Below are 15,383 nucleotides of genomic sequence, written 5' to 3'. Positions count from 1 at the left end.
GTCAGCTATTGGATGTAACACAGGGCCCCCAATGGAGGAGCTAGAGAAAGTACCCAAGGAGCTGAAGGGGTCTGCAACCCTATAGGTGGAACAGCAATATGAACTAACCAGTACCCTCAGGCTCATTCTTGCTGGCAAATCTATAAAGGCTAAAGGTTTCAGGTTACATCTATTAGCCCATATATACATTTTTTTTTAAACTGAAGAACTTATTATTTGCCTAACAGTTGATAAAACAATGACTACTTGCTGCGCCCCCCCTATCCTTTACTTTCATTCATGGGAGTTGTTCCTTTGGTCATCTAAGTCACTTGTTACCTCTAGCGCATAGTTCACAGATGCTAATGTGGCGTTTCATCAAGTAAACTAAATAGATGGAGTTTTCCTATTTATAATCAAAGAGCAGAGTATAATTAAATGTCAGAGGAAGAAAACAAAAAATTTTTCTGGTACCATGGAATTCCTCATGAAAACAGCATAGGAAAGCCTAGGGATTGGACAGAACTCCATGCTGGTGGAAGCTGCTTTCTAAGGCCTTCACCCTTAATCGCATGTGTAATTATTACTTTAGTCATAGCCAGAGAAGAGCTACATGAGCCAAGAACATTTACCTGGTTTACTATGAGGTACCTTTGGGCTTTGGGTGGTTTTGTATTTGGTACGTTGTCGGTGCGTTCTTGGTCTTGGTGGTTTTGGAGCTAGAGAAAGCAAAGTGGTTACTGGGATTACATGGGTTCAGGACTAAAGAAAGATGAACATGTGAATGTAAAGTTTCTGATTCTCGAGTTAGAGGGAAAAAGTGTCAGACAATAAGCAGAGAATGTAAAGACTAAAGACTTAAAAAGATGGTAAGGACTAAAAGGTTATTACCTAATGTTGTCACGGATGCCTTGGTTCTCGTAATTACAGGTTCAATGTCTGTAGTAGTAACTGACCAAAAGCAATACATGACAGAAATTAAGAAATATACAAAGTAACTCATCATAAAGGTGATACATTTTAAGCCTTTTTTTTTCTTAAGTGGATAAGAGATAGTTTATTTCGCAGATATTTTGAGTGACCATGGGCCAGAAACACATTCAGATTACCCTAAATTCCATGCTTCAATGTGGAAACAGTTTCATGAAGTTTGTATAGTTTTATAGAACAAAGAAAGTCATAAATCAAGGCAAATTTCAAATATATTTGTGGGTACATTCGAGAGGCATGTATAGTAAGATGGAGGAAGATTTTCTATAGGTCGAACATGCTATTTGATAACATTCATAATTTTTGGATTAGTGGAAGAAGTCACAGGATGTTAGTTCTGACACAGATGTGATCAAAGAATGTAAGACAGCTATGTTTAAAAGCATTTTTAAAGTCTAGGGAAACTTTATGACTGCCAGTAGCTGGCTGGATTCTCTGCCCACTTATACTGTAAGACACACAATTTTTACCCAGAATGGCTGTGAAGTTACTGAAAGTATTTCCCTGTATTTGACCATCTGATTCTACCTATTCTGACACTGTTGCTGCACAGTCATATGATGTGGTATCCTAACTTATTCTGAAAATGGCTATGGCGGCTTCTGTTATGTTTCAAACACACTCACCACCATTATTTTTGATGGTTACTAGAATAGGAAATATTGTCAACTGTACCATTTTCTGAAGATCTGTGACAAGCACACAGATGTAAACCGAAGGTCTTCTCTTTATGGTAAATGTGTTGTTCACTATGTTTCTGTGTTTACTTATCTCAAATGGTTAGTTTACATGCAATTATCCAGTATGTGAACAGATATGGAGGACTGGCAGTATTGCTCAGCATAGGGTCCCTCAAGTAGCATGAATAAAAACTTAGTTTCACACCGAAATGGATGCTCACAGCCAGCTACTGGATGGAACACAGGGTCCCCAATGGAGGAACTAGAGAAAGTACCCAAGTACCTGAAGGGGGCTGCAACCCTGTAGGTGGAACAACAACAGGAACTAACCAGTACCCCCTGGGTTTGTGTTTCTAGCTGCATATGTAGCAGAAGATGACCTAATCGGCCATCAGTGGGAATAGAGGCTCCTTGGTCTTCCAAACTCTATATGACCTAGCACAAGGCAAGGCCTGGGCCAAGTAGTGGGAGTGGGTGGGTAGGGGAACAGAGGTGGGGGGAGGGGTATGGGAAACTTTCGGGATAGCATTTGAAATGTAAATAAAGAAAATAAAATAAATAAATAAATAAATCTCTATAACATAAAAAAAAAAACAAAAACAAAACTTAGTTTCAATTCTCAGACCCCTGCCCCGCAACTGAAAAAAAAAAGATAATTCAGAATAAAAGGGAAGTCATACAACTTTTTATCTCATTATATCTGATTTCTATAAATGAAATACATCTTCATAGACCAGAAATGAAGAATTACAATTCTGGTATTAAATCAGTATCTCTATGTATTTTTCCTTTCTTTAAATCTAGGAGATTTCATATAAGTTTCGATTTTATCATAATCTAAAGTCCTCTAAGCACTGGTATAGAGATTGACTTTCCCTGAGGCTGGACGAAAAGGCAGCAGAGATCAGCATCCAAATTAATGACACACAGAGATGATGAAGGAAGCTAGGACAAGGTGATGAAGTCATCGTTAGAACTTTTCACAAGATGAGTATCTCAGCAGAAAGGTCCATTCACATCTGAATACTGTGGAATCCAGGAAGAAAGGACCATTATCAGAACTGATAAGCTTCATCTCAAGCTCCAACCAACTTTATGGTCTCACACACATGCAAGAAAAGCTTCAGGAAGTCCCTGCCTTGAAAGATGGATGGACAGGGTCCTCTGGATTTTGGCAGTATTAGGTGCTGCAAGCAATCTGTTTGACTCTGAAGGTCAAAGGAAGGACAACGTTCAGGTGCTTTAGCTGAGCAGAATGCAAGAGTGCTTAGCATCATGTTAAAAAATGGCCTCTGCCAAATATAGCAAGTAACAAATAGGATAAGTCTGAATGATGATGAAACTGAACATATAGGTGATGAGAGAGATGAGAGGCAAACTCTCAGGGAAACATGAGCTAGGGAGACGTGTGTTACCTATGGCTAGGGCAGGGGCTGCACTTCCCATTGTGACTGGTTCATGGGCTGCAGCATCAAACATAAGAGACAGATGAAGAGAAAACAACCTTAAGTACTTGTGATACTTGCGATATTTAGTTCACAGATAACGAGCACAGTTTATTCTGGCTTGATGCAGACTGCTTTCCTGATGGGCTTAATTTATAATGAGAAGACCTCTTAGTAAATGAGAGTTTTAATACTGGTTGGAATCTTAGGAGAAAATTTCAGTTGTGAACTGAATTTTCGAAACTATTATATAAATTGTTTTTTTTTTTAATGTTGTAGAAAACCACCCAGTTACTATTTAAAATATCAACAAGTAGTTCAAAGGAAGCCAAGTCCTATGTGGTGACTCTTTCAGTTGTACCCATCGCAGAGGAATACATGTTCCCTCCTGCGTGCAGTATCTAAAAATAGCTAGCAAAGTCACTTTAAGTTGTCACAGGTGCAGAAAAGTTCAACTTCTGTTCATTATAAACTCAGAAAGGCCTAAAAATGCTTTTTATAGCACATGGGATATATAAGACTATCAGGTATAAAGTGTTATTTTCTATACACAATGTGAATACAAAGAACAAAATGACAGTGCTCTGTTATATTATCAGCTGCATATAGAAACCCTTTCAGTGACATTTCAACATATTAAAGTGTGTTAAACTAGGACAATGTGAATTACGTTTACGGGACTTAGTTGGTGGCATATCAGGTGTGGCTTTGGGTTTATGAAGCAGCTGCTTCCCAGGGTGTTACAGTGAGTTAAGCTGGGAATGTGGAAATCAATGTCACGCGCATACTCTTTTTCCATGTACATGCTTAAGGCATTGAAAATGTAAGGCATTAATTACCAGGCTTGACTTGGGGTACCTCTGGCCTGCGTGTGGCTTTAGGTCTCTGGGGTAGTTTTGGAACTAGAAGGTATTAAAATTAGCATAATGGTCATGGTTGTGGCTGTCAAAATGAAGGATGTATAAGCTGAGAAACACTCTGTGTAGACTCAATTCAAATATAAAAGTAGTCCCTGGAATGGTGGAAATCATGCTCAGTTTAGCTCTTCATTTGTACCATTCATTTTCCATGGAAGAACAATCTTAAGAAAATGCCTAAAATGTCTCTCTTAGTCAAAGTATTAACCATCATAGGACTTTCTTCTTGAATACACCATTTAAGGACTAAGTGTATCATTTTTACCGCTTTGCTTTTGGTACAAAACAGTAAGATAGGGAATTTTCAAGTTGCTCAAGAAGAAACCTGGAAAATTACCCATAAACATCTGCTATTAACGCAAGAAATAGTGACACATGGCTAACGATTTGGGGGAAATTCTTAAAATGATCAGAGACAAACTGAATTCTGAAAAGTCACAGTAAAACAATTATAGTCACAGTTTCACCACTAAAAAGAATAACAGTTATCTTGGAATACTGAGTGGTCTCAAGTTGCAAAGACAAACCACCAGTTTTATGCTGGGCCCCAGATCATCATCAGCCTGTGGTACCCAAACATGCTCAAAACATTCACCAATTAGAAATGAAACTGGAACAATATCTGCCATTTGTTTAGTCCAAGCAGACCACAGACATCTGTGAGGAAGAACAGATGGCTCTCTGAACACCAGGACATGTGACTGAAGGACAGAGGGTCATCAGAGAACGGGGAAGCTGTGCGTAAGACCACAGAGCTTCCCTACCCCAGTGTCGCAGATTATACTGGAAGATTTCTCCAGGTTCCAGGCTCTTCCCACCCACACAGGGAATGAAGGGAAACATGGTTGATGAGGTGATGGGGTGAGAGAACTTCAGCCATGCATGGGTTGGAGTCCATGAGAAGAAAGAGTGACAAGACAGCAAGAAAGGATGCAGAATTACCAATTTTGGGTACCAAGCTCTCCGGTGGCATGGTGGCAGGTTCAAGAGCTATGGAAGCAAAACACCAAGAACACTAATTATACCATGGAGTGGCATCCTAAGGCAGAAGCTGTACACAAAGTCTCCCTTTTTTCCTGACTATAATTCTCCTTTTGCTCCTGCTAGTCAATCCACTCTTGCTTTCCCAGACCTCAACAGTCCTCCATATGAATCAGCTATAAGACTCTAAAGTTTCTTGTTTTAATAATCCACTTAGTGGGCCAGCTTTTTACATTGTACACTTACTAATTGCAAGTAAAGACATGGTTGCATCATTTATAACATGGACGTCGAGAGTGGATATAAAGATCTCAAGTATACAAACCAACCATATTGTTTCCTAAAGCCCAGCTCTTTGGAGGGGTAGAAGCCACATCATTGCATCTATGGTAACCGGAACCTAACCGGAACCCTAAATGTCACATTTACCAGGTTTGGACTTGGGTACTTCAGGACTACGTGTGGTTTTAGGACGGCGGAGGCGGTGGCGACCTGGTTTTTTGGTCTCACGTGGAGCTAAAGAAAGGAAAATTTCTAGTTAGCAGAGAAAGGGTAATGCTAGAAATGGAGAGTAAAGGTTACATGTAGTTTAGTCACATATTTTAACCTCTTGATTCAATCCGGACACATTCTGTTTTGTCCCCCTTTTTTCTTGTTGGAATGCTTTTATTTCTCCAGAGGTGTCCAAGGAGCAACCCCATTCCTAGTTACCAAAACCCTTGTCCTAGTTTGGCTTTCTGTTGTGGTGTATAGACCATAAGGAGTTTGGTGAAGATTTGACTCACATTTCCAAGCCCCAACCTAATCACTCAAGGAAGCCACAGCAGGAATTCCACAAACAGGGCCAGAGGCAGGCTCCTGGAAGGGATGTTCCTTACTGGCTTGCCCCCTGCAGTTTGTTCTGGTTATGTTTGCCTTTTTCCCCCTTATTTTTTTGTCCCAGGTGCTTTGGCATTTTCTATCATTATCCAGTTACATAAAAATGTGAGTTTAGTTAGCTTGTTTTTTTACATTGTTTTGTGCCCACCCCTCTCTCTTCCATTTTTTTCCCTTTCTCTTTAGAGTTTGCCTGTTCTTGCACTTTGAGCCAGACATTGAAAAATCTCAAAATTAGTGTGTGTAGAAGAGATGGTCACACAAAAGTTTTGAAGCTATACTATCGGGAAGAACATGAGGAAGATTGATTTTTCAGAAGCACTAAGAATTAAAATGAAAATTTGGCTTAATATTATAAAGCAGGAGGGTTTTTTTCTTTTTTCTACTTAGCATTAAAGAAACCCACATGTAAACAATAGGGCAAAAAGTCTTGAATTTCAAAATTATGTCAAGGGAAACTTTTTTAAAAAAAAATGAGACATATTTATAGGCTAGAGGTAGTATAAGATTTTTTTAAAAATTAAGAATAATCAAGAATACAAAAGTTAATGGACACTGATATATTATTACTCTATGAACATGAATCTAAAAGAGTGACCCACTCAGTAATTGTATGTCAACATTATTACTGACATTTTCTCTGGGCTCTGGATTCTGAAACCACATGCAAAATTATCAAGGGGGAAATCAAGTCAAAGGAAAAATGAATGCAAAATGGACTAAAATGTGGGATATGCTCAATTTTTCACTTTCTAGCCTGAGCAAATTATAAGTGGTGAAATTTTATCCACATGAGATTTCTACTGAAATCAATTCTTGAGATTTTAGACAAAATGAATAAAAATGCAGCCAGCTAAAGTCTGGACAAAGAAGTGGAAAAAGGGCAGAGGCCTGGGCCCCTGGAAGCTGTAGATGTAATCCGCCAAGCAGGAGCTTTTGTTGTGAAGGAAACTGTGTGTAATGGGCTGGTGTGGCAGCGGGATGGGTCTGTTCTGTGGTTGGTTAGGGTTTGCTCTGGTTTTCGTTTTTCTCTTTTGAAGAAGAAGAAACTATCAGCGTTAGCTCTGCTGTTACTTTTTCTTTTTTTTTCTTTTTTCTTTTTCCCGACTCCTAATGGGTTATCTGGTGACACATGGGAATTTTCAGATCTGGAACAATCGTCTCGTTTTTTTCAAGAAAGTCTGCAAATGTTAGCGTTTTTGAAAAGGGAGGGGGGAACAAAACACCTCCCAAAGGGAAGCACAACTCTGCCTGTGGATGCCAGGAGTCTCCACTGGAAATAACAGGTTAGAAGCAGCTAAGGGAAATCTCCTTGACTATGATAGGTCACATCCAAGGCGGTATGGCTTTCATGGGTGTCCCAGAGCCTCTGTTCAGCCAAGCCCAGGCACAGGGTAGATGTTCTTGCAAAAACAGCTGCAAAAAAATACCTATCTGAAGAACGATTAAGTATTTGTAAAGTGAAGCAAATCTAAGGACAAAAGTTGACCACAGAAAGTGATATAGGCCGTTCTTCCACTTGGATTCAAGGAAGCAGCTTTACCCTTTGTTGACTGTGCAGATGGCCGCGTCTCAGGTTCTGGGGCTGCAATGAAAGCAAGTAGCGTCAGAGCAGTGCTGAGGGGGTCACCTAAGGCAGAAACTAAACCTTCTTTACCACAGGACACGTTCACTCACTCCTTGATGAAGGCACAGGCAGTTCCAGCTTAGGATATCGAGGTTTACTCACATCCATTGCGTAAACCCCAGCAGGAGAGTTAAGAGCTCTCATTTGTCCTGCTGATCTCTGCTGTGGCTCTTGCTATAAATGTCTCATGCCTGTCTCAGGGGTGTTCTGAAGTTCTTGCCACCAGCCATTTTGTTTCCTATAGAGCAGCCATGTTCAACCCAGGAAGTAAGAAGAAGACAGTGTCCCATTCTCTAATGCCTGCGCTCTTTGTTAGTTTTGAGTGATATCCAGCTTGGCTGGACCTGATGTTCTTTCACAAAAGATAAGACATTTTAGTATAAAAGGGCCACAAGTGTTCATATGGTACTACCCGTGGTCACAAGTACATATTGCTAGTAAACAAAATCCGTTTGGTTAGCAAATCAATACGTGTCCAAGTATGGTCTCAGGCTTCATGAACCACTTAAATGATGATAAATAGCAAACCCTCCGATGGTCAAATGAGAAGTGAGAAATCTTTATTTTGCCGACGATAGTTGGGTGGCATTTATTATGTCCTTTCCAGTAGTTTTTGTGTTCTTCTACTCAATAAAAAGTCATTTCTTTCAAGAAGATAATTAAAATTAGCTGTATTTTTCAAGCGTGGGATGGGGGATGAGATCTTCTTTTATTTCTCATTAAAAAAAAAAACTAATCAATTTGGCACTCATCAGCTTTCATTACAATATAAACTATCCTCCTATTTATACAGCTCAGACAGCAGTTTGTCTGAGTTAACCCTGGTAATTCTGAATGAGAGGGAGGCAGGTTTGGAAGATACAAGGAGTGACTGGGAGAAAAAGCCACAACTGATGCTTTTATAGAGCAGCTTTCTAGGAACTAAATGACTTGCTCTCAGAACTCAAAAAGAAAGAAAATATAGTAATTCAGAGCCAAGTGTGCTACCACACTGTGGATTAACACAGAAGGGTGACGGTTTTCATTCTATGGGAAAGGCAGGGAGGGGAAAGGCAGAGGCTCTGGGTTTCAGAAATGTACTGGGTTATGCATATAAAGCAAGTCAAAAACAAATGCGAAGCTTCACTGACTAGCCCAACCCCCAAGCAAAAGCAGCTCACGGGGAAAGCAAAATGGAAAAGCAGGCATTGGAGGCAAGCTGAGAAAGGCAGGGCTTCTCTGTACTGAGAAGTCTGTCTGTGATGGTTTTCATGCTCTTGTGAACGCCAGCGAGAAGCAGAAACACACTGTCCCTTACTGTGAGGTCTGAGTGTTAACCACCTCAAGTGGTGATCCTGACCTGTGAGCTGCAAAGGGTGAGGACCCCGGGCTGTGCAAAGCTTAGAAACCAAAGGAACAAAACCACATCAGCTTCCAAGTGAAAGTCCCCGCCAAAAACCAAAACGTAACAACAACAACAAGTCCAATTAAGTGTGTCTATTTGACCATTTTAAAGAGTAACATTTTAAAGAGGTCTTGAAAGACCTCTAATATCTTAAACTCATTTCTAATAATATGAGTTATCAAAAATAAATGTCCAACAACATCTATTGGCACTTTTTGATGCTTTCCAACTTTATTGTGAAATTAACAGACATAGTTACGGAGGAGGACTATTTAATTTGCTAAACAAAACATACAGCACCGTCCCTCATCTGCCTGGTATTAGCTCCTACTCGGAATCCAGCAGAAAGTCACGTCCTCATTCCAAATCTAAGAATTATTTTTAAAACTCATATTCATTAATACTTGCCCACTTCAACTGACAAAGCTCTTAATTTAAACTGCTAGGACACTTGATTTTTATACACTGGGCTTGTTCGTTTGGCCACCTTAGCCAGGGTCACTCACATACTTGCCCATGCCTCTAACTCAGTGGTTCTCAACCCTCCTAATGCTGGGATCCTTTAATACAGTTCCTCATGTTGTGGTGACCCCAACCATAAAATTATTTTGGTTTCTACTTCATAGCTGTAATGTTGCTACTTTTATGAATCATAATGTAAATATCTGATATATTGGATATCTGATATGTGACCCCTGTGAAAGTGTCATTTAACCCCCTGAAAGTGTTGTGACCTACAGGTTGAGAACAATGATCTATTTCCTTCGGCTTGCCACCTGCACCTGGAGACCCAGCCACAGAAATTAATTTTCTTAACAGTTGCTCTTGTTGTCTTATACCATCATGAAAATTAATCATGGTCACTTAAGCAGAAAACCTCTTGCTTTAATAACTGCTGTATAAACACACCAATGGTGGACATCCAAGTTGAGAATCCTTTACACATCAGATGTTAAGAGTGCATTCTCCTGAGAGCTAAAGGTTTACAATTTATATGACAATGACAGTAAGAACCACCAAAGCTCCCCACAGCTAATTTTATAAATTGATATCCAAGACAACTGTAAAAGGTGTATATTCGATCATTCAATATGCTCCACCATCCTTAAGTAGGTGCTTCTACCCAAGAGCCTTCTAGACTTTAGAAAAACAGCATAAAATCTCCCGAGAAGTAAACAGAATGCAAAAACCATCCTTAACTAAGAAGGCTTGGCACATTCAAGAAACGGCTCTTTCTGGTCCTGCAGCCAGAGCTGAAGAGCTCCAAACAAACAGGGTTCTTAGAAGATGGAACTCACGCCCGCCTTGCCAGTGGAAAGGCTGTTATTCAGGATTCCAGTCAACTATGGTACTGGAAAGTATGCTGTAATACAGACAAGGGACCCTCAGCCCCAGGGCTGGATTTCTGGGTTCTCTGTGTGATGGTCATGAACATAACTATCTGTCACAAAGTTCAGAGCAACACTGTGATAATGCCAAAGGGCCCAGTTGTGCTGAGGTCATCTGGTTGGACTTCATCTTTTGCACTTTCCATGGAAAAACTGCATCAGATGCGAACATATAAATTGGAAGTTCTTGCGCCAAAGAGTTGCATAAATCCATCTGTCAGCATTATTTTGAGAACAACTGAGGATCAGGGAAACTACCCTGCATGGTGTCAGTGCTAGACTGAGAGAAGCTAACTTCTCTGAAGTTTCAGAAATTAATTGTATTTTACTGAGTTAAAAAAACAAAAACAAAAACAAAATAACCAACAGATTCCTATGTTGACATATGAAACCGTAAGAGATAAATCTAATACTAAAGCTGAATAAGTGGAATAAATTTGTCAGCTTGGAAGATTTTGAAAATATTCCATTAAAAGAATATTTCATGCTCCGGGCACAGAGAATCACTTATGGAAGAGTGTTGCTGCTTTCTGGTAACTACTCAAAGAATGGTTTTAATCTATGCTTAACTATTTCTCACTTTCACTTCATATTTACTAGAAAATGGGGGTATGTTTTGATGTTAGTAATTGATTGGTAGGCATAATCCTATGATCTGAAACACAAAGAAACTTCAATGACGCCAAGTTAAGAGTCACCTTTTCATAGAACTTCTAGGTTGAGCTTGAAGGTGTTTTCCCCCAAAGCCTCAAGAACTGTGTGTACCATCCTGCAAAGAACAGAAGCAGTACCTACCAAGTACTGCCGCAGACAACATCAGAGTCCAAGCTCAGATCTTCTAACTCAAGGGCCAGCTATTCACAGCCCAAACAGCTACAGAGCCCATGCAGTCTGTGAGATAAGTATTTAGCATCTCCCAAACAAGCAATTAGTACAAACAGCCTCTGACAGCTTACAAGGGAGCAAGGGTGTTGCATTCTCCATAGTGAGGAGGAACAGATACAACACCGAGTAGCATCAGGATGTTGAGAAATTTCAGAGCATTTGTCCTTGGACTTGGAGTTCTTTCTGGTGACAGGAAGGAAAATTTAACAACGTGGAGATAGTAAAATCTCCTTCAAGAACAGAGTGACCTTTCAAAAACCCTGCCATATCTTGTAGTCAGCCACAAAGTATGCACTGAACACAATTTGAAGGTAAGAATTTCTGAACCATCACAACACATACAGGTCAGAAGAAATATTTACATTACAAAGTAAGAGGAGAAAGTCAGTTTGATGAGCAAGTATGTGGGCATACTATCAGGCAATGAAAACCATCACCCCCCAAATTGATGGTTAAATTCCTTAAACTTCCTCAGGCTGCAATAGATGCTTTCCCTTCCTCTTTCTTCCCCCCGAATCCTACAAATATTTTAAGGCTCACAGCTGCAACTCAATCTTTCTTGGAGCATCTATATAAGCACTATAGACTGAAGTTTTATATCTTATGTTTTATTTTCATTATTATTACTCTTGGGGTTATAAGAAACGCGAAGCCCAGAATAACATCCTCTCTATGTCAGCATGCTTTAGTTATGTCCCTTTTTGTTGCAGTGATTCCCCAACCACAAAATTATTTTCCTTGCTACTCCATAACTGTAATTTGCTACTGTTATGAACCATAATATAAATATCTATGTTTTCTGATGGTTTTAGGCAGTCTCTGTTAAGGGCCACTCAACCCCTAAAGGAGCCATGACCTACAGGTTGGGAATCACTGCCCTAGGGTAAAAATGAAAGATGCTTCAGTGCAATGCATATTCAGAATAGAGTGGTTATTTCCTACTGTGAGCTGTGGTGGCAGGACCTGTTCCACAGCTTATCTCCAAACCTAGAAACCCTTTATATTACTGTTAGTTATTTTCAAATTTCGTAAAGAAACTGTCCTGCAGAGAAACATAATTTTCTTTTTACTCTAAGGAGACGAGCACGATCTATTTGGGTTTACATCATTTGAAAAGTTGAAGAGACATTTATTTACCAGGCTTGACTCTTGGCGGTTTGGGTGTTGACTGTCGTTTGGGTGTGGAAGGGATAGATGTAGTTTGCTGAGGAGCTGCAAGAAGAGTTAACACAGCTTTGGTAAGTGATACTCCCCAAAGGCCAGCCACACTGTGCCTGTAAACATAAATACACAACCCTACTGAATGAAAGGAGGACTAGAGAGCTTGCTTTGTACACTCCTAGACGCCCATGCTGTTCATGCTTTCTACAGAGTACATACTCAATAATAACTTTAAGTGTTCCCTGGGCCCAAAAGAATCATGTTTCTATAAAGGAGCGCTTAAATTTCTACTTGAGGAAAAAATACTACTCAGTTAAAGGTACTGTAACTGAGCACTCTGCAGGCTTTTTAGATGATAACATATGTCATATGATATTTATACAATTTATACAATATTTTGGACTTACAGAATGGGGAAGAACATTCAGAACATCTTTATCTTACAGTTCACTAGCACCTTCAGCAGACACAAATGAACTCCATTATTTAATTTTCTTTGTCTGACACGAGTTCTCGCACATCTTTCTTCAGCATATCCAGGATTGTAGGGATTACTTGGTTCTTTCTGAACTACCACGGATTGAATGCTACTACTGTGGCTCAACAGAAAGAAATATACTTAAAACAATTATCATTTGCTTCTGCTACACTTTTATGGTCAACAAAGTTGAAAGCAATAAAGAAAACTACTTTTCAAATTATACAGACATTAGAATTGTACAAATTCCTTGAGGTTTGTCCTAAGACTAACTATGTATAACTCAGCTCCTTGAAGGATCCCATGGTAAAGAAAGGAAGGAAATGATTATTCATTAAAACATCAAAGGCAAATGTCACTGGTTCTTTGCTGTCACTTTACCTGTCCTTTCAAAGCATACAACTACATAAATAATATCAATTACCAGGCGTTGTAGGTCGCACTTCAGGACTGGTGAAGATTTCCACATTTCGGGATTCAAATAATGCTTCGATTGGAGCTGGAAGCATAAATACCCCACCCCAGCAAGCAATCTCAGTTAAAATGAGGTATTTTATGGCTTTCAACATGCTTTCAGATGGCATAACTTGCATGCTAGAAGGATGGGAAAAGATGCATGTTGTCCTCAGCTGGTGGATGGCACTGTGATGTAAATCAGGGGAAAGCTAGAATGCTAATTGCTCAGAACAGGCAAACTCGTCCATGAACATGAGGGGATGTAAGCCATAAGCACAGAGCAAGAGATGTGGCAGATGTGAAAGATGCCCATGCAGTCCTTAAAGATTGGAAATCAGTTTGTTTGTTTGTTTGTTTTTTGAGTTCATTTAGTATGAGAGAAAGTGTCAGATATAAAATGGAATATAAAAAAAGATGCCTGAATAAAAATATATCATTCATCTATGTTCAGAAATAGAAAGGAGGCAAGTGGTTAGATGAAATGGGATCGAATGGTCATTTTGGAAGAAAGGCATCCACATGGAACTTTTAATGGAAAACAAAGCACAATTTTTCTGTTAAAAACATTACCCAGTGTTGCCCTTGGCTGTTCAGCAGTTCTAGAAGTTTTAGGTGGAACAGAGTCCAGAATAGGATCACTTGTTGCTGTTGGAATAAATGTCAACATTTATAAAGGGAATAGAAGTTCCTGGGGATAAAATACAAAGTCCTGAGTAAGAAGTGGTGCCCTATGAAAGGAAAATATCAGGGACACTTGAGGGATTGCTAGCCAGTGCTTTAAGCCAGTGATTCAATAGGAACTGAAGATGGCCTCACTTTGCAAAACACACATCACTGAAAAATCAGAATCCATGATAAAAACAGCTATACCATTCAACTTATTTTCAGTTGCTTTTTTTCTACTTCCTTCCCTCACTTCATAACTGTGAATGGACCTACTTTGAGAATTATTTTTATTTTCTACTATATACAATTATTTATCTTTGCTTCCCATACAAATAATGTTGAGATAAGACTATTCGTAAAAAGCATACTGCGTGCCTATCTAGGTTTGACAGATACCAGTCTGACATTTAGGTCTCCAGGACTGGTTTGGTAGATGCTTGATACATATTTGCTAAAAGAAGCTGCTAGACTGAGCTCAACCCACTGTAGATGGGTCAGTAAGGGAATGTAAGATTTAAACACAACTTAAGTGCAAAAACAAGTGATGCTCCCAGCCTAGCATGGGGCTCCTTAGCTCAGCAGTACAACAACTGGTGCCCAAGAAATCTTAGCTGGCAGAGGCTGCTGTGTGCACAGCAGTGGATCCCAAGTCTCTATGTTCTAGATGTAGATACACCTCCCCCCACCCTCATAGTTTAGAACAGATGTGTCTCTATGCAATGCCAAATGCCCCTGTGCAGAGGAGAGATTCTAAACCATCCCCAGTTGAGAAATACTGCCCTACAGAATACTCTCTAGGAAGACAAAATATTTTTACTTTATGTATGCGAGTACACTGTCACTGTCTTCAGACACACCAGAAGAGGGCATCTGATCCTATTACAGATGGTTGTGAGCCACCATGTGGGTTGCTGGGAATTGAACTCGGGACCTCTGGAAGAACAGTCTCTTAACTTCTGAGCCATGTACTTTCCCCAGGTAGTGGCCTCGTCTATCTGTACTCTTCCCTTGCGTGACAGAGTCTGTTTACTGATAAAAAATAATGAGTAATCCCCAATGGGATGGACAGGAACTGTCTCCTGGACACAGATGAGGATAGCTACTGCTTGCTATGGAATTCTGGTGAGCACACTTCTTCATCCTACAAAAACTAAAGCTCTTTACCCTTCTAACCACTAGGCATAAGAAGACCTAGGATCCAAAGGCATCGTTGAAAGGTTGGGTATACCTGTGTGAAGCTCTATTTCAGTCTCATCAGGAGTTGTCGAGCTTGAGATAACATCGGAAGTTGCTTAAAAATAGGAAGGTAAAACAAAAGACATGTTAGCTTTGCTATATTATGCATGACTGCCTGACCTATTTTAGTGGTGGCTAAAGCCTAGTTTTACATAGATACTAAATTCTGAAGCTCTTGGCCTCCTTACTACGGACTGAGCTGACAGTCACCACTTCTGTCTTAGCTGCAGGCGT

The 15,383-nt window shown here is 39.8% G+C and overlaps 1 protein-coding gene across 3 annotated transcripts in view; it reads right to left on the bottom strand.

Moving 5' to 3' along the window:
- Abi3bp (ABI family member 3 binding protein) overlaps window positions 1-15,383 on the bottom strand; it is a 209,840-nt gene that overhangs the window by 68,608 nt on the left and 125,849 nt on the right. For 2 of the 3 annotated variants that reach the window (XM_021209067.2, XM_021209070.2), the window contains exons 15-18: window positions 15,142-15,204; window positions 13,818-13,892; window positions 13,216-13,290; window positions 12,290-12,364 (exon numbers count right to left, since the gene is read on the bottom strand). In XM_021209067.2, coding sequence (XP_021064726.1) covers window positions 12,290-12,364; window positions 13,216-13,290; window positions 13,818-13,892; window positions 15,142-15,204 — 288 coding nt within the window. Of the gene's footprint in view, window positions 1-611; window positions 699-870; window positions 931-4,953; window positions 5,002-5,421; window positions 5,509-7,411; window positions 7,454-12,289; window positions 12,365-13,215; window positions 13,291-13,817; window positions 13,893-15,141; window positions 15,205-15,383 lie in introns of all 3 variants that reach the window. The other variant, XM_029544381.1, reaches the window with a different exon arrangement.

The sequence above is a fragment of the Mus pahari genome, chromosome 12 (assembly GCF_900095145.1).
Source record: "Mus pahari chromosome 12, PAHARI_EIJ_v1.1, whole genome shotgun sequence".
Lineage (NCBI taxonomy): Eukaryota > Metazoa > Chordata > Mammalia > Rodentia > Muridae > Mus > Mus pahari.
This window is presented reverse-complemented; position numbering and strand designations above follow the sequence as displayed.